The following is a 23,255-nucleotide window of genomic DNA, read 5'->3' on the forward strand; positions in this document are numbered from 1 at the left end:
CCCAGGCTTCCCTATTTTTAAATTTTTATTAAAGATTTTATTTTTAAGTAATCTCTCCACCCAAGGTGGGGCTCAAACTCACAACCCCCAAATCAACCCTGAGTTGCACACACCAGGGACTGAGCCAGCCAGGTGCCCCAAGATATGTCATATTTTAATGCAGGATTAAAAAAAAATAAAAAAATAGTGCAAAACCAAAACCAAACAAATAACCCCACAATGAACAAAATATCAAACTTTTTAAGTAAAGACAGGATCAGACAGGGCTGGGATTAGGGTGAGGCAAGAGAGACAAGTCCAACTCTCCTTCATCCTAGTCCCAGCCCCGGACTGCGACTCGAAATCTTTCTGGGCGGTGGGAGGTGGGGCGGGACTGACACCACTTCCGTGGTCCAGGAGACACACAGGCGCAGAGGCCACCCCAAGGCAGTGGCAGCGGGCTGGACCGGACATTGCTGGCCTGTCAAATGGGGGTCGTGGGTCTTGTCTTAGAGGAACTCGGGAAGATCAGTGAGACAATGCCAGAAACTCGGTCTTGGTGGTGGTGCCGGCGGGGCTGGGAGGGGGGAAAGCCGGGAGAGGGGCGGGGCATGGGGCAGGGGGGCAGGACTGGCTGGGGCAAGGGGGCGCGGACGTGGCTCCCTCAGGGGAGGATGGTCCAGAACCCGTCTTCCGACTAACTGGGGAGGGTGAAGCAAGTGGAGAATCTGAAGGAGATGGCCGGGTAGGTACGGGCGATCCCAGCAGTGGTGGGACCAAGTGATGGGGCCTTGGGATCAAACCTGGGTACAGGGTCTCAGGGGCAGCACCGAGGCGGAGAGGCGGAGGCAGGGTCGGAGAAGCCCTAGGCTCTGTAGGCGAGGCTGAGAGGGTCAGGGCGCGGGGCAGAAGTCGGAAGGCAGGGCCAAGGCTAAGGGGCGAGTCCCGGCCGGGGATAGGGCGGATCTAGAAACAGACATTTTGATCAATGGGATTAGAACGGGTATCTGTGCACGAGTCCTGCGGACGCGTGTCAGTCCCGCCCCTGCAGAGCCTGGTGCAGAGCATGCCTTCCTTCTCCCTCCCTTTCTCGGGGCTGGGACAATGTGTGCTTATTTAGGGATGCATCTGGAGCTAGGCTCCCTGGACCAGGGTCTAGTCCCATTAGCCCAGGAAAGGGGCCAGAGCAAGCCGTGGGTTGACAGATGCGCTCTTCCGACTGGGCACCACCCCTTGCATCCACCTCTCCCGCCTCTCTGCAGCCATTGCTGGAGCTCCTCATCCCCTCCACCCCCCAGGCTCAGAGCTGGTACCAGGACTGGAATCCTCAGTGCTGATCCGGACTGCACATCAGGCCATCCTCCATCACTCTTTCCCCGGGTCTCTCTGGTTCCATCAGTGGTGGTTCTGGCCAGCCCGGGAGAGGCAGGCAGGGGCTGAGGGGGAGACAGGGCCCCAGGGTCTGAGGGGAGGGACGAGACAGGATCTCAGTGACCCCTTGGGCTGTGTTTTGCCTGGCCGGGCCTCATGCCTGTCAGTTCAGGGCTCACAGAGGCAGATCACAGAAGAGCTGGGGAGTCTGGCAGCGAAGTTTGGTTAGTTGGACTTCCTGAGCAAGAGTCCAGGTATGAACTGGCCCACTGGCCCTGCAGCCGGCGCCTGGCCTGGAGAGCAGAAACTTGCTGCCTCCGTATTCATCTCCTGCTTCCTCTTTCCTCCTTTGCTTCCAGATGTTTGCTCCTGTCACTGTTGTCCCTTCTTGACTTCCAGGGAACACTGATGGAGGGGTGCAATGGGCGGGAGGTGAGCCAGATGCAATGGTCTTCCTTCCTTCCTTCCTTCCTTCCTTCCTTCCTTCCTTCCTTCCTTCCTTCCTTCCTTCCTTCCTTCCTTCCTTCCTTCCTTCTTTCCTGGAGGAGCTGCAGAGGGAGAGGGAGAAGCAGACTCTCCCCTGAGCAGGGAGCCCCATGCGGGGCTTGATCCCAGGACCCTGAGTTCATGACCTGAGCCGAAGGCAGACACTTAACCGATTGAGCTACTAGGTGCCCCGCATATGGTTTTTCACTGTAACCCTAAGAAAAGCCTTGCGGGGAGCAGAGAGAAATGGAGAGGAAGGGGGGAGCATGGTGTGTGTGTGTGTGTGTGTGTGTGCGCACATGCACGAGTTGTACCACCAAGCCAACTATTCGAGTTCAAGTGTAGGCTCCATTACTTCTTAGCTGTGTCTTACCTTACTCAGGGATAATAAGAATCCTTCCTGAGGATAATAATAATACTTACCTTATGGATTACTGAGCATTTTGATACTGTAACATTATAGCATCATACAGAATAGTTTTCCTGCCCTACACAACCCTTGTGTTGCACCTACTCAACCCTCCTTGCTCCCTCCAAACCTCTGGCAACCACTGATCTTTTTACTTTCCCCTTGTAGTTCATGCTTTTTGATGCCACTGTAAATGATACTGTTTTTTTTTTTATTTCAATTTCCAGTTGTTTATTGCTAGTGTATACAAGTGCAATTCTTTTTTTTTTTTTAAGATCTTATTTATTTGTTTGAGAGAGAGCGAGAGAGAGTGCGCGCTTGCATGCGCAGGCTTGCTAGTCCATGAGAGCAGGGGGTAGGGACAGAGGAAGAGGGAGAAGGAGAGAAGCAGACTCCCTGTTGAGCGTGGAGCCCATTGCAGGGCTGGATCCCAGGACACTGAGATCATGACCTGAGCTGAAACCAAGAGTTGGCTGCTTAACTGACTCAGCCACCAGGGTGCCCCTGGGCATAGTTACTTTTTAATGAAATGGGCTTAGGTGGGTCTGGCTAGGGGCAGGGATCCCAGGGGAGGTGTTTCCCTGGATGGCAAGTCCAGGAGAGGTCCCTCCTGTCCTCCCCCGGCCGTCATTTCTCCAGCCCTCCTCTTGGTGTCCATATCCATGAGATTCAGGGGCTCCTTCTTCTACTTTCTGCCCCTTCTCAGTCCTTGGGAGGTCTGGAGTGAGACCATCTCCTGCTCCTGCTGCTTATGCCCTAATTTCCCTTTTTTCTTACACAGAAAGGAGAAGCAGAGTTCAGGAGTAGCACTGGGGGATTCTTTTTAGGGGTCTGTGCTCAGCTGTCCCACTTTATGTCCAAACCACCCACTGTTTCCAAGAGCCGAGAGTCCCAGGAAGGATTCCAGGGGACTCAGCCTTTGAGAGACTTCCATTCATGACCCTCTATTATCATTTATCCTTGCAGTGCCCTCTTATTTCCCGCCCTTAGTTTATTATTCCTCTTTATCACCATGACCCACTCCTAATCCCCTCCCTGCCATAGTCAACTATTCTGCCGTGTTTGATGTATATTCTTTTATTTATATTTGTTCTTGTACAACATGCATGTTTTGTGTGCAAATATTTTAATCGACCTCAATGGTATAGGTCACGGATCTCATTCGATTTCTCATTTCACACAGCGCTCTGTTGGGAAGAGATGTCCATGCTGATACTGTTTGCGGGCTGCTGCACAGAGCTCCACAGACTGTATCGCTCTGTGGTTTACCTAAAATCTAGGTTGCCGCTACCACCCGTGACCTCAAAGGACACTGCAGTGAATGTCCTTGCACATGAACCCTTAGGGGCCCTTGTGAGAAGTTCTCTGAGATACAGGCCCAAGAGGGGAATTGCTGGGTCTGTGTGTGTGTGTGTGTGTGTGTGTGTGTGTGTGTGTGTGTTGCCGTCCACAATGGAGGCACAGCCTTCACTCCCACCAGTGATACCTGTGGGCCATGTGGGGACAGAGGGGTCCTGTATTCCTTCGTGGCCAAAGCACTTGGCATTTTCCAGCTATTTAATGTTGCCAGTTTAATTGGGTGCAACGTGATGATCCCATTCTTCATGTGGTTAACCTTTTAGGCTTCATTGTCTTTAAAATGCCCATTAATTAATTATTTTTGCCCGTGTTTCTACTAGGGTTCCCGTCCTCTTTTTCTTGTTGACTTGTAAGAGTTTCATGTATATTCTTAATTTTTATTTTTTATTTTTAGATTTAGTCATTTATTTGAGAGAGAGAGAGAGCACGCGCATGCTGGGGAGAGGGGCAGCGGGAGAGGGAGAGAGAGAATCCCAAGCAGACTCTCCACTGAGTGTGGAGCCGGTCGCAGGGCTTGATCCCATGACCCCAAGATCATGACCTGAGCCAAAATCAAGAGTTAGATGTTCAACCGATTGACCCACCCAGGTGCCCCCTTAATAGTCTTAATATTAGAACTTCGTCAATGTTGAATGTTGCAAATGTCTTCTCCCAATCCGCCATTTGTCTTTTAAATTTGTCCATTGTGCCCTTCAAGAGCAGAAGTCCTTTTCAATATAATCAGATTGATATCATTGATATCATTGCCGTATATCTCTGCTCTGTCTCTCTCCTTCTTCGTCTGTCTCTAAACCATCTCCTCAATTCTGTTTGCTTCTTGCATCGGGAAGGCCGCACACATACTATGGCTTTGTTGTATGTCTTAGTAGGTGGTATTGAGTCTCTCCTTGCTTTTCTGTTTCAAAATTCACTTAGCAATTATGTTTTTTTTTCTTCCATATACATTTTAGAGTATGTTTTTGGAGTTCCTAAAGAATAATTGAACTGAAATTCTAATTAGATTGCATTGAACTTCTAGAAACTAACTTGGGGAAGATGGGCATCTTTATCACATGATGTCATTTATTTTTTATTTTTATTTTTAAAGATTTATTTATTTATGAGAGAGAGAGAGAGAGACAGAGAGAGAAAACAAGGGAAGGGCAGAGGGAGAGAAGCAGACTTCGTGCTGAACCTGGAGCCCGATGTGGGGCGTGATTTTATAACCCAGAGATCATGACTTGAGCCAAAACCAAGAGTTGGACTTTCAACCAACTAAGCCACCCAGGCACCCCCACATGATGTCATTTAAAGAAGACTGCGGCATCTCTCTCCGTTTGCTAAGATAATCTTCATGATCTTAAAAGAGTTTCAAAAGTTCTCGCCACGGAAGTCTCGGGTGTCCTATGTCAATTCCCTAGTGATACCCAGCTTTTGGCATTATTCAGAATGGTATCTTAATTTTTTAAAGATTTTCTAGATGATATCTCTAGATTATTGTTTCTAGGTTATTGCCATTGTTCTTCTGGTAATTGGAGTTCGCATCCAGCATCCTTGCTGAACTCTCTCATCGGTTTTAATTGTTTGTTGATTTTATTGCTCTTTTTAGGTGGATGATCATATTCTTTCTAAATAATGACTTTTTAAACACTTCTGTTCTAAATTTCTCATTTCTCTTTCTTTCCTAGTAGATCAGTGTTGGCCAGGATCCCCGGTGCTGGCAGAGTACACAGGTCGAAGAGAATGGACAAACTTTCCCCATTCTGTATAGTACTTGCCTTGATGCTAACCTCTCTGGGCTCCTGGTTTCCCTTAGACGGTTGGCCTAGTTTTCCTTCCATCTTATTCCAGCTCTTTGGTGTCTTTAAGGATATTTTAAAATACTTTATACTTTTTTGGGGCTTATTTGCAGTGTTATTTTGTTATTTTAATGGAAATAGAATCCTTTTTCTAATTGATTTCCGGAAGTTCGTTGTAAATGCTGGGTACAGATCCTTGCAAATACCTTCTTTTACTCTTTTCACATTATTTATAGTGAAACAGATGGCCAGAATTGAAAAAAAAAACTCAAAGCAGAAAAATTTATCAATGTTCCTGTTTTGGTTAGCCCTTTTTATGTCTTAAGAAATCCTTTCCTCTTCGGAAGGAATTAATTTTTGTTTAAGATTGAAATATGAATTGCATTTTGTTTATTTCGCATATGGGTGAGTAGATGTCCTGATACTCTTTATTGAATGGTCCATGTTTTCTGCAATCATCTGTAATGCTTCCTGTGCAGCTTTCTCCTGTGTGTGGGTCTGTTTCTGAGCTTGCACTGGGCAGTTTGTTTTTTCCTGCTCCATCATCCACTGTCTTAATTACTACAATTTTATAATAAGAGTTTATAATATGCCTTGATTTCTAGTAGGGCAAATCCTTCTACTTCATTCTTTTTAAAAAACTACCTTAGGGGCACCTGGGTGGCTTTGTCCATTAAGTGTCTGACTCTTGATCTCAGCTCAGGTCTTGATATCAGGGTCCTGAGTTCGAGCCCCGAGAGCCTACTTAAAAAAAAAAGGGATTGGGGCACCTCGGTGACTCAGTCAGTTGAATGTCTAACTTTGGCTCCGGTCATGATCTCGGGGTCCTGGGATACAGCCCTGGGTGGGGCTCCACGCTAAGAGCGGAGTTTGCTTGTCCCTCTCCCTTTGACCCTCCCCCTGCTCATGCTCTCTCTCTCTCTGATATAAATAAAATCTTAAAAAAAAGAAAGAAACTACCTTAGTTTTATGTGGACCATAGCACTTCTATATACATTTTACAATTTGCTTGCCAGTTTTTGGAAAATATCCACTGGAATTTTTAAAAAAGATTTTATTTATTTATTTGAGAGAGAGAAAGAGAGTGAGGGAGAGAGAGATAGCATGAGTGGGGGAGAGGGGCAGAGGGAGAGGGACAAGCAGATTCTCCCCTGAGCAGGGAACCCAATGGAGGGTGGGTGGGGCTCGATCCCAGGACCCCGAGATCATGACCTGAACCAAAGGCGGATGCTTAACTGACTGAGCCACCCAGGTGTCCCTGGAATTTTTATTTTTAAAGATTTAAGTTTCTTTAAGTAACCTCCACACCCATTGTGGGACTCAAACTCACAACCATGAGATCAAGAGTTGCACACTCTACCAACTGAGCCAGCTAGGTGCCCCTCCATTGGAATTTTAATTAGAATTGCATTGAATTTATAGATCAGTATTGGAATGACTGACATTTTTATATTATGTCCATTATGAGTTGACATGAGATTTCCTTCCCATGTGCATAATGTATTTAAGTTTTTAAAATACCTTTCAGTATAATTTAAATTTTTTCTCAATATAGGAATTAAACAAATTAAACTTTCTAACTCTTTTTTTTTTTTACCAGAGTGGAGAATGCAATTGATTTCTTATTTATCGATCTTGTATCCAGCCACCTTGCCAAATTTTGCTATTTCTAATAATTTCAGATTTTTGTATAGACAGTTATATCCTCTGTAAATAGTAACAGTATTGATTTTTCCTTTCCAGTCCTAATTCTGTTATTTTTTATTCTTATCCTAGGCACTGACCACACTCTCCAGGATTATGCTTATTAGAGGAAGAGACAGCAGGCACATTGGTCTTGTTCCCAAGTTTAAAGGCGATACTTCTTTTTTTTTTTTAGATTATTTATTTATTTATTTGACAGAGACAGAGACAGCCAGCGAGAGAGGGAACACAGCAGGGGGAGTGGGAGAGGAAGAAGCAGGCTCATAGCGGAGGAGCCTGATGTGGGGCTCGATCCCATAACGCCGGGATCACGCCCTGAGCCGAAGGCAGACGCTTAACCGCTGTGCCACCCAGGCGCCCCTAAAGACGATACTTCTAATGTTTCTCCGTTAAGTATAATCTTTGCTGTGGATTTTTGGTAGATGTTCCACATCAAGTTAAATTTCTTTCTATTATTTGCTTTACTAAGAATTTTTAATATATGTTAATTTTTATTAGATATTTTTCTACTTTTACTAGGGTTATCATCTATTAATATGGTGATATTAATATATTTTCTCAGGTTAAACTACCCTTGATTTCCTGAGATTGACTCTCCATGGTCATAATGTATTATTATTTTTTTATACATCACTGGATTCATTTTTCTAACATTTTATTTAGGATTTTGTATCAGTTTATGAGTGATATTGGTCTGTAATTTTTATTTCATAGCAATACTCCTGTGGGTTGAGTTTCAACTGCCTTCAGAGAATGAATCCGAGATAATTTCATCTTTTTCTCTTTTTTGGGGAAGCATTGGTATAATATTGGAAGATTGGTTTTTTAAAAGTGTGGTGGAGCTCACCTGTGTTATTATTTGGGCCTGGTGTCTTCTTTGAGGCAAGATCTTAAGGTTTCCTATTTAGACTTTCAATTTATTCTAGAATTAGTTTTCCTATGTTATCTTTTTCTTCAGAATTTTGTCAATTTCATGTAAACTTTAAATTTATCAGATAGGCTTGTTTATATATTTTGTATCTTTGTAAGTACTATAGATCTGTAGTTCAGTTTCTTTTTTATTCTTAATATTTTTTCATGTCTTCAGTCTTTTATCTTATTTTTTGATTATTGTTTGCCAAAGGTTTGTTCATTTCATTGATATTTTCAAAGATCAATTTTTTGTTTTGTTGACTCTCTTTTATATCTTTGTTTTCTATTTAATTTATTTCTGGTACTATTATTATTATATGTGTTTTTACAGGTAAGATAACAGCATTTGGACCAGTTACTTTATATACTGGAGCCATATTCTTTTTTTTTTTTTTTAAGATTTGTTTATTTATTTGTGGGGGGGAGGGGCAGAAGGAGAGAGAGAATCCTGAAGCAGACTCCCCACTCAGCGTGGAGCCCAGTGCAGGGCTCGATTGGGGGATCCTGAGATCATGACCTGAGTCGAAATCAAGAGTCTGACACTTCACCAACTGAGCCACCCAGGCGCCCCCAGAGACATATTCTTTTTTTTTTTTAAAGACTTATGACACATCTTTTTTTTTTTTTTTAAGATTTTATTTATTTATTTGACAGAGAGAGAGACAGCCAGCGAGAGAGGGAACACAAGCAGGGGGAGTGGGAGAGGAAGAAACAGGCTCATAGCGGAGGAGCCTGATGTGGGGCTCGATCCCGTAACGCCAGGATCACGCCCTGAGCCGAAGGCAGACGCTTTAACCGATGTGCCACCCAAGCGCCCCTGCCCAGAGACATATTCTTAACCACTGTACTTTTTTTGGTCTTAAAGTGTATTTTGACTCCTTTCAGCAAAGCTACCTAACTTCTTCTGGTCAATATTCGCTTGGCTTATATTTTTCCATTTCTTTATATTTAAAATTTTCATGGGCTAACATTTAGATGGGTCCCTAAACTGCATGGAGTGGTAAATAAAATTAACTTGGACTATCTCTGCCTCTGAACTGGTAGGTTTAACCTATTTACATTTATTTTGGTGACTGATAGAGTTGGAATCATTGATACTTCTTACTTTTTGTCTTTAATTTGTCTTTATTTTTATATGTTTTTGTCCTCCTTTCTTGCCTTAAAATAATAATTGATTGGCTTTTGTGCTTTTTCTGACTGGAAGCCTTCTGGCTCTGGGGTCTGATTGTCCCCTCCTAGGACCCTTAGCCCACAGCCCACTCACTGCCTTCCTGTGGGGCATGGCTCCCCTGTGTACATGAGGGTGCAGGTCATGAAGCTCGTCACACAGACCTTTCCTAATGCAGCCATTGTGACGTGGAGCAGTAAGTGGTTTGGAAGGAAATGAAGGTGATGACAGGGAGCTGGGAAACGTTTGGAGGAGTCTTGGGTCTTTACTACCCTTCTAGGTAGCTGGCTTTGGCCAGGTTAGGGGCTGCGTCTGGGAAGGGACCAGGACGGGAGCAGCAATGGGGGACATGCTCATCCAGGGGTATCATCACACAGGCCAGAGTGCAGATCCCTGACAGCAGCAAGGAGGTCATGGGCTAGGCCTGTGGCCCAGACATTTGGTGCCCAAAAAGCCCAGGAGGGGATGCCTGGGTGGCTCAGTCAGTTAAGCGTCTGCCTTTGGCTCCAGGGTCCTGGGATCGAGCCCCACATCAGGCTTCCTGCTCAGTGGGGAGTCTGCTTCTCCCTCTCCCTCTGCCCCACCCCTGGCTCATGCTCTCTCTCTCTCAAATAAATAAATAAATAAATAAAATCTTAAAAAAAAAAAAGCCCAGGAAATAAAACAGTAGGTTCACAGTTGCAAAGAGCACCTGGATCAGATAGCTGTCGATCCCAAAACTTTGCAGACTCATGACAATACCATAGAAGCTGAACAAGAGTGTGAACCTGGGGCAAAAGCAGAGGGGATGTGCTTTGGGTAATGGCCATGCCATGTCTACATAGCAACTGCAGCTGGCAAACTGCTCTCACATCTGTTCTTCGTTTAGGCCTATGTCAGTCCTGTGAGTGGGCTTTTTACCTTTTGAATATAGGGATGTCTTTTCTTAACTATAAGAGATGGAATAATATCGATCATATTTTATACTACATTTTATAATTATGTAGGAGAAACTAATGTTTTTTTCCTTTGTACTAGGTCATCTCGTCAACGCTCCCCCTAATTCCCTGCTTTAAGAGACCTGCTTTTGATAGCGCACACTTTGATCAGTTGACTGCACTGGGAGAAGGTGTTTTGGAGAGACCCCTCCTCCTAGGGATGTGCAAGTAATACCTGACGAATTCTAAGAAAGAAGGATTCATTTCATGGCATGAGTTTTGCTTTGCTGTGGGTTGTATGCAAACTACAACTAGAGATGAATTCTTGGTAGCCGATTTTAGACGTTGTGTGGAAGAAGCGTTAGGAGAGACAGGGCAAGAATCAGTGGTTGTTAGCCAAGGATGACTTTGAGGGAGAATAGAAATGCCTATTAAGGTGTTTGGCTTTGTGGTATGTGATAGAAGCATCTCTTCCATCTCTCCATGAAGTCTTCATAAAATCAATAATGCTTAGTGACACTTTGTGAGGCAGCTTTGCTCCTTAGAGATGCAATGGAATGCCGTGTTCTGCCGCAAGGTTGGGTGAAGGGCACGGTGAGAAGTTGTCCACAAAAGACAATCTTAGATGAGCCACACTCTCATTAAGAATCAATCAGAATTGGATTGGCACCAGAACAGACAGAAAAGTCATTGGGACTGAAGAGTCCAGGAGCAGTATATGATAATGGTGGTGTTTCACACCAGCCAGGAAAGGTTGGGATATTGATTAAGTGGGTTTGGGACAATTTACTAATCTAGGGGAAATCTACTTCCTAACTTATGTTCAACTATATTTCAGATGGATTATGACAAAATATAAAAGTCTAAACAAATATAAACATGTTTGAAGAAAATCCAGGGGAATAGTTTACACTCAGGAGGAGAATAACCTAAATGTAATTTGAAACATGGAAGCTGAATTTAAAAAAAAGGATAAATTTAATTAAATAAAGAAATAAAAGTTCCTTAATTTTAATTTTTAAAAGATATTTATTTATTTATTTATTTGGGAGAGCCAAAATCAAGAGTCAGACGCTCAACCGACTGAGCCAATCAGGCACCCTAAAAGTTCCTTAATTTTTTAAAAAAGATTTTATTTATTTATTTATTTATTTATTTAAAGATTTTATTTATTTATTTGACAGAGACAGAGACAGCCAGCGAGAGAGGGAACACAAGCAGGGGGAGTGGGAGAAGAAGAAGCAGGCTCCCAGCAGACGAGCCCGATGTGGGTCTTGATCCCAGGACTCCGGGATCACGCCCTGAGCCGAAGGCAGACGCCCAACGACTGAGCCACCCAGGCGCCCCAAAAAGTTCCTTAATTTTTTAAAAGTGATACATTCAAAAGAGATTTTACCATGCAAAAAATTGATCATATATGGTAATAGGTTAGTATCTTTAATGTAAAAGAGGGTTCTAACAAGTTGATAAAAAGAAAAAAGCAAGCAAGGGATATGAATAGGAAGTTTTTGAAAAATAAATTATGAATAGATCAAAATCATATGAAGGAAATATTCAACTTCCTCCAGAATCAAATACATGTGAATTAAAACATTAAGATACTATTTTCTGCTTCTCAGAGCAATAGTACTCATTGTTGATGAGGGTATCTTACCTACTTTTGAAAAATATTACTTTTCCAGAGAGTAGGTTGACAGTGTCTGTGAAAAGCCTTACATATTTTCATGCCTTTGGCCTAATGACCACACTTTTAAGCTTTATCCAAGGGATATAGACAGATGCTCGGGATGCATGTATATGGATACTTATGGCATCCTTGTTTATAAGTAAGAAGAGCTGGAAAGAGACTTGTGTCCACCACTCCTACTAGTAATATAAGTTACAGAATTATGGGATACCATGTAGTCTTTTAATATGGAATTCTGATCAAGGTGGGGGTAAATTCATTGTAATGACACGGGGAGAAACCACCGAGAAAGGAAATACATCTGGTGAATGCGCATAAGAGATCCTACAAGCGGTCTTGCATGTTTGGCAATGTTTTGTGTGTGATGTTTTGTTGTTAGAAAGGGAAGACATCCAGTCCGTACAGTTGGATCAACACAATAATCTCCATCAACCACAGCCCAAAAGCCTGGGGAGCAAGATGTTTGGAGAACATGCAAATGATAAAGAGGAAGAAACAATGCTTTTTTTAAATGCACGTGTGTGTGTGTATGTGTGTGCACGCGCGTGTGTAAGAGAAGAGGAAAGAGACGAGAAAGACGTGGAGTTTGGGAGGTGTTTGTGTGCGGACCCACTCTGAGACTCTACTTGCTGGCATGATGAAGTAAGCAGCCATGTTGGGTAAGCCCACATGGCAAGGAGCTGAGGACAGTCCCTAGAAGCTGAGGGCAAACTCTAGCCAACAGCCAGCAGGAAGCCAGGGCTCTGGGTCCTACATCTGCAAGGAAGTGAATTCAGGCAGAAACCTGAGTGAGCTTAGTTAGAAGTGGATTCTTTACCAGCTGAGCCTCTAGATGAGAATGCAGACCATCTGCTTCCTTGTTTTCAGCCTTGTAAGGCCCCAAGAGGAGGACTCAAGCTAAGCTGTGCTGTGTCGCCTGACCCACGGTAAAAGTGAGATAATAAATGGGAGCTATTTTCAGCTGCTAAATATGTGGCAGTGTGCACAGCAATGGAAGAATACAGACACCTTCAGGGGAATATGAGCGCCTATGACACACAGGCCTAGGGCTTCTGGGGGTGGCTGTTTCTTTTTTCCCCCCAAGGTCAGTGAGGCCACTTGGTTGAGCTCAAAGCTTTTGGGGGTGGAGCAAAGAACTTCAGGTTTTGAGGGACAGCTGAGCCTTCCTGGAGAGATAGAACCCTCTGAGCCTCCAGAGCACTTGTGTCCTTTTCCACTTGCTGTGCAGCCTCCCTCAGCCTCTCACCTTCTCAGCCTGTCCTGTTTTCTCAGTCTGTATCTGTCTATCAGTTTGCCCATCTCTTACCTGGATAGGAATGGACCTACCACAGTGGCATGAGGCAGAGGCAGAGGTGGTGAACAGCAGGGGAACACAGTAGCTGCAACATTGAGGGCTGGGCTAGGCCCTTGGTTAGGTCCTTCCACAGACTCATCAGGACCAGCTGCTTGGATAGATGAGGCTCAGGGCCTGGGTTCTCCTAGAGACCCATATCCCCACTCCCTGCACTGGGAAGCACCAGATGTCTTGGGTTCTTGGATGGGAGTAAGGGCAGGCAGAGCCCTCATGGGGTGTCACAGAAAGTCCCTGGTTCTCACCTCCATACTCAGCTTGGGATCCTCTTCCTGCTTCCCATTGATCTGGGCCACTCTCTGCAGGGCCATTGGGGTGAGGTTCAGCTTCTCTGAGAAGGAGTACCAGAGGGCAGACTCAATGAAGAACCTGTGGATGGGGGGCAGGAATGAACACCACTTCCACCTGGTTGACAAGAGTTGTGGTTGCCTGAGAAGGGCACAGGGAAGAGCAGGAAGACACCTTGGAGATGTGGAAAGAATTCTGGCCTGGGAGTTAGGAGCCCTGGGTTCTACTCTGAGGATTGCTACTGTCTTCTTGGGAGACCTGGAACAAGTCTTGCTTCTCTCTGGGCCATGGTCTTCCCCACCTATCAAACTGGGCATTGATTCTTTTTGCTTTCACCAACTTTGATACTAGGGAGGAAGAGAGGGAGTTCTAGGAGATGCTTCGCCTATCTTATGTGAACCCTCTACCCTACTTACTGTGAACCCTCTACCTTTACTGTGAACCCTCTACCCTACCCTCAGGCCCCATGCACCTGGAGTAGATGGAGAAGACAAAGAAGGGCAGAGAGATCAACAGCTGCAGGTGGCACCAGTGGGGCACAGTATAAGGCAGGCTGGGTACAAATCCAATTAGGAGGTCAGACCTGGCTGGGCATGGATGGGCAGCCACTCCTGGCCTGGGGAGAAGAGCAGAACTCAGATCAGAGTCAGGGTTTGTGTAGGTACGTGTGCATGTGGGGGGTGGTAGTCACTTCCAGGTGGATATGAGGATCCTCACATTGGAGCAGAAGGACTCCTCTCTTGATCTCAGTCCCGCTTTGTACCCCCAGGCCCCTCAGAGGGTAAGGCAAGGGTGGTTTGGTCATTGGCAAGGTTCAGTGTGTGTGTGGAGCAAGGGAGGGGCTGGAAGGCTCTGAATTCCCAGGTATACCCCAATTCAGTGTCCCCAACCCAAACATTTTTATTTCCTGGCTTCCCTCAAACCTCTTTTGTCTATAGCCACTCCTGCACTTCCCTCAACTCATTTTAATTCAACAAACATTTAGGGTTGGCAACTCTGTGCCATGTGCTTTGCTTGCCCTGGGAAATAGAGATGAATGAGCCCTGCCCTCAGGCCATCCTACACCACTTTTATTTCTGGCCTCTGTATATTCTACTGTGTATTCTATTCTTTTTGTCTAGAACTCTGTCCCAGAACCCTACTCCCTTTCACTTTCTGCCTCAATTTTCAGTTAACTCTGAGCTTAGATGTCACTTCTTCTGGGGAGATTTTCCCACTTCTGAGCTCCCACTTCACCCAGGATGGCCCCCATCACAGCTTTTAGCACACTAATTTGTAACTACTTGGCAGTCTCCCCCAGTAGACTGTTAACTCTTTGAGGTCATGGATAGTGTCCTCTTGTTCAGTTTGTATTCCCAGTGCAGGGTCTGACACAAACTGCTTTTTGAAATTGTGTTCACTTGGGTGCCTGGGTGGCTCAGTCAGTCAAGCATCTGCCTTTGGCTCAGGTCATGATCCCAGGGTCCTGGGATCAAGTCCTGCTTCAGGCTCCCTGCTCAGCGGGGAGCCTGCTTCTCCCTCTGCCAGCTGCTCCCCCTCCTTCTGCTCTCTCTCATTGTGTCAAATAAATAAATAAAATCTTAAAGAAAAAGAAATTGTGTTCAGTAAAGGAATGCTGAATTAAAGGCTCACAGTTTGATTGGCCTCTTTAAAGAACCCCACCTAATCTCTATCAAGTCTTTACTCAGTTCATCCTTTCAGGGATCCCTAGATATCTGGGATGGATTCCAGCCCTAAATGATCAGAACCACCAAAGAGGCCATAATCTTAGTTTCTTTCTGCCTTGGGGGCTGCCTGCTCTAGGAGAGGCCCTGATAGGCAAGGATGCTGGGAGAGGTGGACTGTGTTTTCACTCAAGGAAGGAGCTGAGGTCTGAATTTGTCAGGTCTCCTGGTCCACTGAATCCCTCTGATTCGGGGGTCCCCATGAGACTGGTCCTCCTAGGGCCCTTCTCACTCAACATCAGAGAGTTGGTGCTGATGCCAGTCATAGCCATGCCTGGGAGGAAGTGGCAAGCACTGTAGGCTGGGAAGTTGGGTGTGAAGGCAGAAGACACCACTAACTGCAGATGGGTCCAGATCTGCTCCTTTGGTAGGCCAGCCTGTGGCTGGGAGAGGAAACATGTATGGAGAGCACATTGCTTCCTCCGCTGGGCTGTTTCCCTGGCTGTCTTGCCTTTGGTGCCCTGGGCAATCTAACAGATGCATGTGAGTCTGCCCAGATGTGACATTAGGTGGGTGCTGAGATAGAAAGTGGGGAATGATAAGGTGAGGGCTGGCGTGTTAGGGCCCTGAGTATTGGGAGGCTTGTTGTGTTGCCGCTGTCCAGGGTTCTGACACATCCTAGAGCACCTCTGTGGAGGGTTCCACACCCTCTCATCAGAATCATAGCGGTGTGTTTAAAACAACTTGGATGATGAGTCCCAGTCAAGTCCTGTAAGGTAAGCTAGAAACCTAATTTTTAACAAGTTTCCAAGGCTTGGCAACTGATGCTCTGAGGTGTGGTTGGTGCCTTGGCTGTCGGTCAGTAGTGACTCCTGTCAGACCTCTCCCAAGAGATAGTGATCTTTAATTTTTTAAAAAATCTTTTGCAATGTTTATGCTTTGGAAAATGGCTATGGCTTATATTTTGTGAGGAATAAAACTGATTTTGAGTACCTTTGATCTGCTGTGACATTTCTAATATTTGCAAATTTTATTTTTTAGACCAACACGTCCATTTTATAGATGGAAAAACCAAGTCTAAGAGAGGTTGTGGAACTTTCCCATGGACTCACAGTAAGTTGTAGATCTGAGTCAGGTGACCTAAATTCTTGTCCTTCTTTGTTACTTTCTAGCTATGTGACTGTACTTTTTTCTTTTAAAAAAGTAAACATTAAATATATACTTGTTACAGTCATAAAATAACGAATTATCATAAAAGTTAAAAAACATATTAATGAAAAGTGAAAACTTCTCTTCTTTCCAATTCCACTCCTCAGAACTCACAGCTGACAACTTTCTTGGGTTCCTTTAGACAGTTTGGATATGTTATTTAATACTCTCGAGCCTCAGTTTTCTCATTGGCAAAGTGCAGATAATAGTGCCACTCGTGTTGGCTTCACAACGGTATTGTGAGGACTAATTGAAATGAAGTGAGGTAGGGTAAGTGCTGATGGACTGTCGTGTGATTCCCACAGACTTTCCAGACACGGTCAGGCTTGGGTGGATCAGTCATGTGTCCCTCCCAGGATCTTCAGTGATGCCAGTCTCCCTTCCATGTCCAGTCTAGAGAGCCTTTTGCTCCTGATCCAGCACCAGCCTGTCTGCCAAGTTCCCAAACATCAAGCTTGCAATAAATGTTCCTGCCATGAAAATGGATTGGCTCAGCTGGGGGCAAGGTCTTGTGTGTGCGTGCAAGGTCCCACTGTGAAGAAAGATGAGCTGGGTCAAGGAGAGCTGGACTGGCCCCAGGGAAGCCCCACTACCCCTCTCCTGGTGGGGCTGAAGGTCCTGAGTTGGGACCAGCACATAAAGAGTGCTTCCCTCCCCTGCCACACAATCTTTCTCATCACTTTCTCCTGGCAAGATTGATTCAAATTACTTCAAAACATGTAACAGTTGCCTTTGGGATGCCAGCTCAGACTACTCCCCCTTCCCTGGGCACCAACACTTCACTCTCCTTTAGGGCTCTTGAACCTGACTGACCCTCTCTGGTCATAGCTGAAGAAACCTGACCCAGGAGCTGGATTGAGCTAATCAGAATATTTTTTTATTACAGATTTGGAAATGTGACTCAGAGAAGGAAGATTTATAAAGATACCTAAAATAGGGTGGGAGGGCCAAGTTTGGCACAATGTAGAAGTGGAGTTGAAATATGAGAGAGTGGGAGAGCGAGCAGGGAGAAAGGAGAATGAAGTACTCTAGTCAGAGAGAAGTCAGGGTGAGAACTCAGTCAGTGCCAGAGAAATAAGGATGGAGAGCTCCCTTCAGCTTCTTGATCTCAGTCTCTCACAAGGCTGGGCTCAAAGGTTTTTTTTTTTTTTTTTTTTTTTTTTTTTTTAATTTTTTTTTATTTTAGAGAGAGAGAGAGAGAGCAGGGGGGAGGGGCAGAGGAAGGGGGAGAGAGAAACTCAAGCAGACTCCCCATGGAGCACAGAGCTTAATGTGGGGCTCCATCTCAAGACCCTGAGATCAGACTGAGACGAAACCAAGAGTCAGATGCTCAACTGACTGCAACACCCAGGCACCCCGGGCTCAAGTTCTTGACCTTGGGTTCTGTGAAATACTTTTGCATCCTTCCATTAACTTTCCATGAGCAAATTTGAGAGGGTTGTGGTTATTTGCAGTCCTGAAATAAACAGCAATTGGATATTATAACTGATAGTTTAAATTTTATTGCTCTTTTTAATGAATACAAAGAAAAAATTGTTGCTTTGAAAGTGCTTCCATTCTAGGTGGAATAAAACAGCTCTAGAACCTGCAGAAAAATCATATTGCTGACAGGTGTGCCATTAAAATTCAGTGAAAATAATAAATAGATGTGGCATTTCCTTTACGAGTAAGACCTAATTTTTATACACTTTTGAGTGGATTTTAAAATTGTCATTTCTTTTGTTAACAGAAAAAAGAAAAAGGGGCTGGAATGACCAGGACAATTAGGGAATGCCCCCTAGATGTGTTAATATATGTCCAAATGAATTCATCTTTCAAGTGTAGTTACTTGATAATTTTGATTTGGTTGGAGATAAATCTTTATTTGTGAATATAATTATTACTGTAGGACTTTTACCATAGATATACACATTCACATGTTGTAGAATTTGGGATGTCAACATTTGAATACTTTCTCCAAAGAGCAATGGACTTTATTGCTGTTTTATTCAAATAACTGCTATTCTGTAATTCTATGTGTTTTCTGATATAGTTTTAATTTGAAAAAGATTATGGGGATGTGTTAGGCAGGGAATTAATTTTAACAATACTTTAATGGAAATATGTGAATGGAATATGACTGTGGAGAGGCACATGGGACACACTGTGGTGAGTGGGTTAAGGATATGATAGATAGGAGCCGAGGAATGGAAGGATAAGAAACAAGAGGATGTAGGAAAGAGGTAAGAAGTCAGAGGAGTGCAAAGAGAACAAGATCTGTATGCAGTTTAGTGATGTAATCTATATGTAGTCCAGATTAGAAATTGACCCCTGAATACAGAATCCTCAGAAAGAATCTCTCTGCCTCTGGTCTGCTCTAAGGTGCTTGTCATCTGCAAAAGTGACAGTTGCATGGGGCTTATACCATCCGAGGGTTAGTATTGGCTTTTGCCCTCTGTATTCTCTTCATGTGCACCTGAAACCCCAGATATCAGATATTGCTGTGTGCTCCTGAGCTTCGCGTATACTTTATCACCAACGGGAAACAATGTCTTGGAATAAACGGTGTTGGGTTTGAGGGTAACTAAGAGAATTGCTGCCTAAGATGGCTCTGCACTGCTAACTTGAGAGAGGCTATGATAAATGACAGATGCTATGAGACTGGGTCAGGAAAAAGAGAAGAAGAAAAAGAGAAAACAAAAGGCAGTGGAACCAAGAGGTAGAAAGGTAGTGTGGTAGCTGTTCACATGTGCAGAATAAGAGTGAACAAGGAGACTCAGGCTGGGTCAATCATAATAACTCATGCCTTCCCTGCCCTATAGTCGTTGGACCAAGGGTAGGCACATGACTCAAGCCAGCCAGTAAGTCTTGGAGCTGAGAAACAGAAGCCCTTTTTCTCTCTGGTGAGGAAGTCATTAGGATTGAGCCCAGAATGGTCAGTGGCCACCTTGTGAAGGGTCCTGTGCACAGTGAACATGCCAAGCATGCAAAGAGAAGCACAGATGGGAGCCAGAAAGGGTCCTGATGACATCCATGGTCTTGGTTATCATTGTCCCTAGAACCAGCTCCTCCTCTGCCTAACTTGTGGTTTGGTTGTGGGAGACTTTATACACTCTTTTACTGCTCAAATTAGCTTGAGTTAAATTACAGCCATTTGCGAAAAAGGATTCTGACTAATATAATTCAGATGGAAGCTGCTAGTTATTGCTCAGGACATTTTAATTGAGAAGAAAACAAGGAGAAGAGCTCAGGCAGGAATTTATTATAACCCATACACCCATACCCAGCGTCTTTTTCTTGTTATATTTATTTATCTTTTGCTTTGCATTCAGGGTGCTGAAGTATCCCTTTGGGTTGTCGGGTCATTCCAAGGGGGCAAGCGAGGCCCTGTTTCTCTCAGGTGACCTGTGTTGTTGTGCCTACCAGATACAGCCATGTGGCCTGGGTGTTGTGTCTTCACTGAAATTAGGCATCTTGCTTAAGCAGCCCCTGTTAACTTGTGAGCCATTTCATTTGCTTCACAATTCAGAAGGTCCAGCTTCACAATGGGTTATACATGTAAGCTGCCCATTATCCTAATGAAATGTTCTCTGGTGCAGGCACAGGCTTCGACATTATTGGCTCAAGGAAGAGGTATCCTGGCTGTGCTAATGAAATAGGACTTTTAGTGCCTTATGCTCATGTGTGGTGGTGGATAATGGTCACATCCACAATGCCTCCTGGAAGAGGATTGGATTATCCTTGGCATCTCCTTATATCTCAGGGAATGGGAGAACATCCCCCACTTGTGCTCTCTCTCGCCCACTCTCTCTCTCTCAAATAAATAAATAAAATCTTAAAAAAACCCAAACAACTGCCTGTTATTTTGAACAGAAGAGCAAGAGCTAGGTTGATAGATCCTGGAGTATTGTCAACCTTGCAAAGCAGAACGTAGAGTTTTAAGAAGGCAAATGGGGAAGCGGAATTGGAAGGATCGATAACATACAAATTAAGATGGGTGGACAAGGATGTCTTAGAACTTGATTGAGCCGGGCAAATAATGAAGAAAATCCCCACAACCATGCCTGATGGGGGGATGACATATAATGCCTGCTTCCCTCAGAGGGAAGAGGACTAGCCATGCTTAGGCACCTTATGCTTAGTGTGTCTTGGGTCTGCCTAGTGGGAGTATGGTTTAACTTTGATTAGTGCAGGCAGATGCTGCATTAGGCAAGTTTGGGGACTATGCCCTACCATAGCCCTTTCTCAGTGCATCTTCTTTGCAAATCCCTGACTAATAAGCAGTGGGCTACATAATTCCACTATATTGGGCCTCGGCATGATGATTAGATGAAGCGTGAACACCTGAGCCAGTTGCAGGTAAGGGGAGGCTCATCAGTGTGGTTTCACAGAGCCAATCAGAGCCTTTTCTAAGAATTTGAATTAAGATACACAGAAACATTCTGGTTAGTAGTGGGCCCTAAATCTGAGAGATCATGGAGCAGATCTGGAACTGGTGGTTATCTTACAAGATAAGCATGCAGACAAAATGGGCTGAGGAGAGAGTTAATTGTATAGAGATGCCTCTGGTGCTCTAAGTCCTAGTTCCAGTTTCCACAAGGCTGGACACACTTTGCTTCCCATCCGTGGATTCCCTAAAATCTATGTATCCTTACAGTAATATCCCTTTTTCCGATGAACCGATTCAAGAGATCCTCTCTTCCTTGCAACCAAAGACCATTGACTAGGACAGATGTTAAGAGCATGGTCAATGTGACAGCTACGAAGTGCAGAACTCAGCTGAATGAACCACTTAGCAGGCCACGGTGACTCTATAGTTGTGTGTGTGTATTTGAGGGGCATTAGATCACAAGAGATGAGAGGACCCCCCCCCCCATAACTCTGTTCTCTTTCCCATCTTAGTTTTTGGCTGCTCTCCATTTCCTGGTCTCAGCTGCTGAAAGCTCTTTCTAGATGAAGTCAGAAAACTGTTTTTGTCTCTAGGATTCTGAGCCCCCATATTCCCTGCTTAGGAATATTCTTTGCCCTCCACCACCCACACACCTCCTTTCTCTCTTCCTCTGTATCACCTCCCCAGGGGAGTGTGAATTGTCCACTCCCCCAGGGAAACCAAAGCAGAATATTAGACTCCCAGAGCAGTGTGTCTCTCTGGTGAGGGCAGAGGGGCAGAGAGCAGCTTTCTGTGAGGGCTTCCATAATTTCCTATACCAGAAAGTTTGCAACTCCAACCACAGTTCCCTTACGTCCATTTTGGGCAAAGGTCTTCATAGCTCCAGTGCCTTTCCACATTTAGACAAACTCAGGTTAGGTTCATATAGTCTGTGTCTGTGTGTGGGGATGGTAAGGTGGAGACACAAGAGTTGGAAGGGAGGTGGTGGCCCAGGTATCCTCACCTCAGTCACAATGGTGGAAGGGAAGGTGCTATTGTCATAGATTCAGTCATTGATGCAGGGCTCTGTGGCCCCCGTGCTGCTGGCTTCTGTGCTATTGGGAAAGGGCAGTCCCTGCTGGAGGACGGTGAAGGGGAGGCAGGACCTGGCCTGCCTCTGCCTGTCTTGCCCTTGTTGGGGTTGACGTTGGCAGGCAGGTGACAGTGGAGGGTGGGGATGGTGGCAGTGAAGTTCTGTAAAAAATTGTGCAAATATGTCAAGAGCAGGGGGAGGACCACCAGAGTCATCTGGATCTTCTGGAAGCGGCTGACACCCCCCACCTGCTGCAGGTGGTCACTAAGGCCATGGGCAGGACCTAGCAGAAGCAGCTGGGCTGAGACCTCCTGCTCCCTCAATCTGTTTTCTGTCCTTCCATGCAGGGGGAGGAGAGGAACTGTGCTTTGTCCCTTCAGCTCACCAGTTCCTGGGTCTGCTGTAGCCCTAGGCCTCCTGATGGCCAGCAGTAGTTTTTATAACTTCTTTTAAGACACCAAGTTAAACTGTGACTTCAGAGTAGTACATTCAATTATTATTATTTTTATAGATTTTATTTATTTATGAGACAGAGAGCAGGTGAAGGAGCAGAGGGAGAGGGACAAGCAGACTCTGTGCTGAGCATGGAGCCCGACATGGGGCTTGATCTCATGACCCTGAGCCAAAATCAATAGTCAGATACTTACCCAACTGAGCCACGCAGGTGCCCCTATAATTTTATCAAATTTAATCCAACAATATATAAAAAGGATAATGCATCTTGACAAAGTGGGGTTTATCCCAAGAATGCAAAATTGATTTAACTTTATTATTCGGGGTTAACTATTTTTTTGTTTCAAGCTTTTACTTAAATTCCAGTTAGTTAACATATACTGTAATATTAGTTTCAGGTGTAGAATTTAGTGATTCATCACTTACATACAACACCCAGTGCTCATCACAAGTGCCCTCCTTAATACCATCACCCATTTAACCCATGCCCCTGCCCACCTCCCCTCCAGCAACCCTCAGTTTGCTCTCTATAGTTGAGAATCTGTTTTATGGTTTACCTCTTCTTTCCCCCATGTGCATCTGTTTTGTTTCTTAAATTCCACATCTGAGTGAAATCATATGGTATTTGTCTTTCTCTGACTCTTGTATTCTTTGGGTAAATTCCTAGTAGTGCAATTGCTGGATCATAGAATTTAAATTTAAATAATAAATATAATTCATCACATTAATAGACTAAAAAACCCTGTATGATCATTTTGATAGATACAGAAAGAGCACTGGACAAAATTCAACATCCACAGCATCTATGAAAAATGTCTCCGCAAACTAGGAATAAAAAGGAACTTCTTCAAACTGATAAGGGACATCTATGGAGAAACTATAGCTAACATCATACTTAATTGTGAAAGACTAAATGCTTTCCTTCCATGTTCACTCTCACCACTTTTGTTCAACATTGTATTGGAATGTAATAATGTAAGTAAAATAAATGAAAGAATTCCAGAAAGGAAAGAAGATGGAAATCTGCCTTTATTTGCAGACAATATGCTTGTTTGTACAGCAAATCCTAAGGAATCTGC

At 44.5% G+C, this 23,255-nt stretch overlaps 1 protein-coding gene across 1 annotated transcript in view; it reads right to left on the reverse strand.

Moving 5' to 3' along the window:
- SLC22A6 (solute carrier family 22 member 6) overlaps positions 1 to 23,255 on the reverse strand; it is a 51,902-nt gene that overhangs the window by 15,084 nt on the left and 13,563 nt on the right. Inside the window, exons 11-13 of the mRNA XM_040638771.1 lie at positions 13,865 to 13,925; positions 13,711 to 13,756; positions 13,367 to 13,490 (exon numbers count right to left, since the gene is read on the reverse strand). Coding sequence (XP_040494705.1) covers positions 13,367 to 13,490; positions 13,711 to 13,756; positions 13,865 to 13,925 — 231 coding nt within the window. The remainder of the gene's footprint in view (positions 1 to 13,366; positions 13,491 to 13,710; positions 13,757 to 13,864; positions 13,926 to 23,255) is intronic.

Source organism: Ursus maritimus, unplaced genomic scaffold (genome assembly GCF_017311325.1).
Source record: "Ursus maritimus isolate PB19 unplaced genomic scaffold, ASM1731132v1 scaffold_23, whole genome shotgun sequence".
Classification (NCBI taxonomy): domain Eukaryota; kingdom Metazoa; phylum Chordata; class Mammalia; order Carnivora; family Ursidae; genus Ursus; species Ursus maritimus.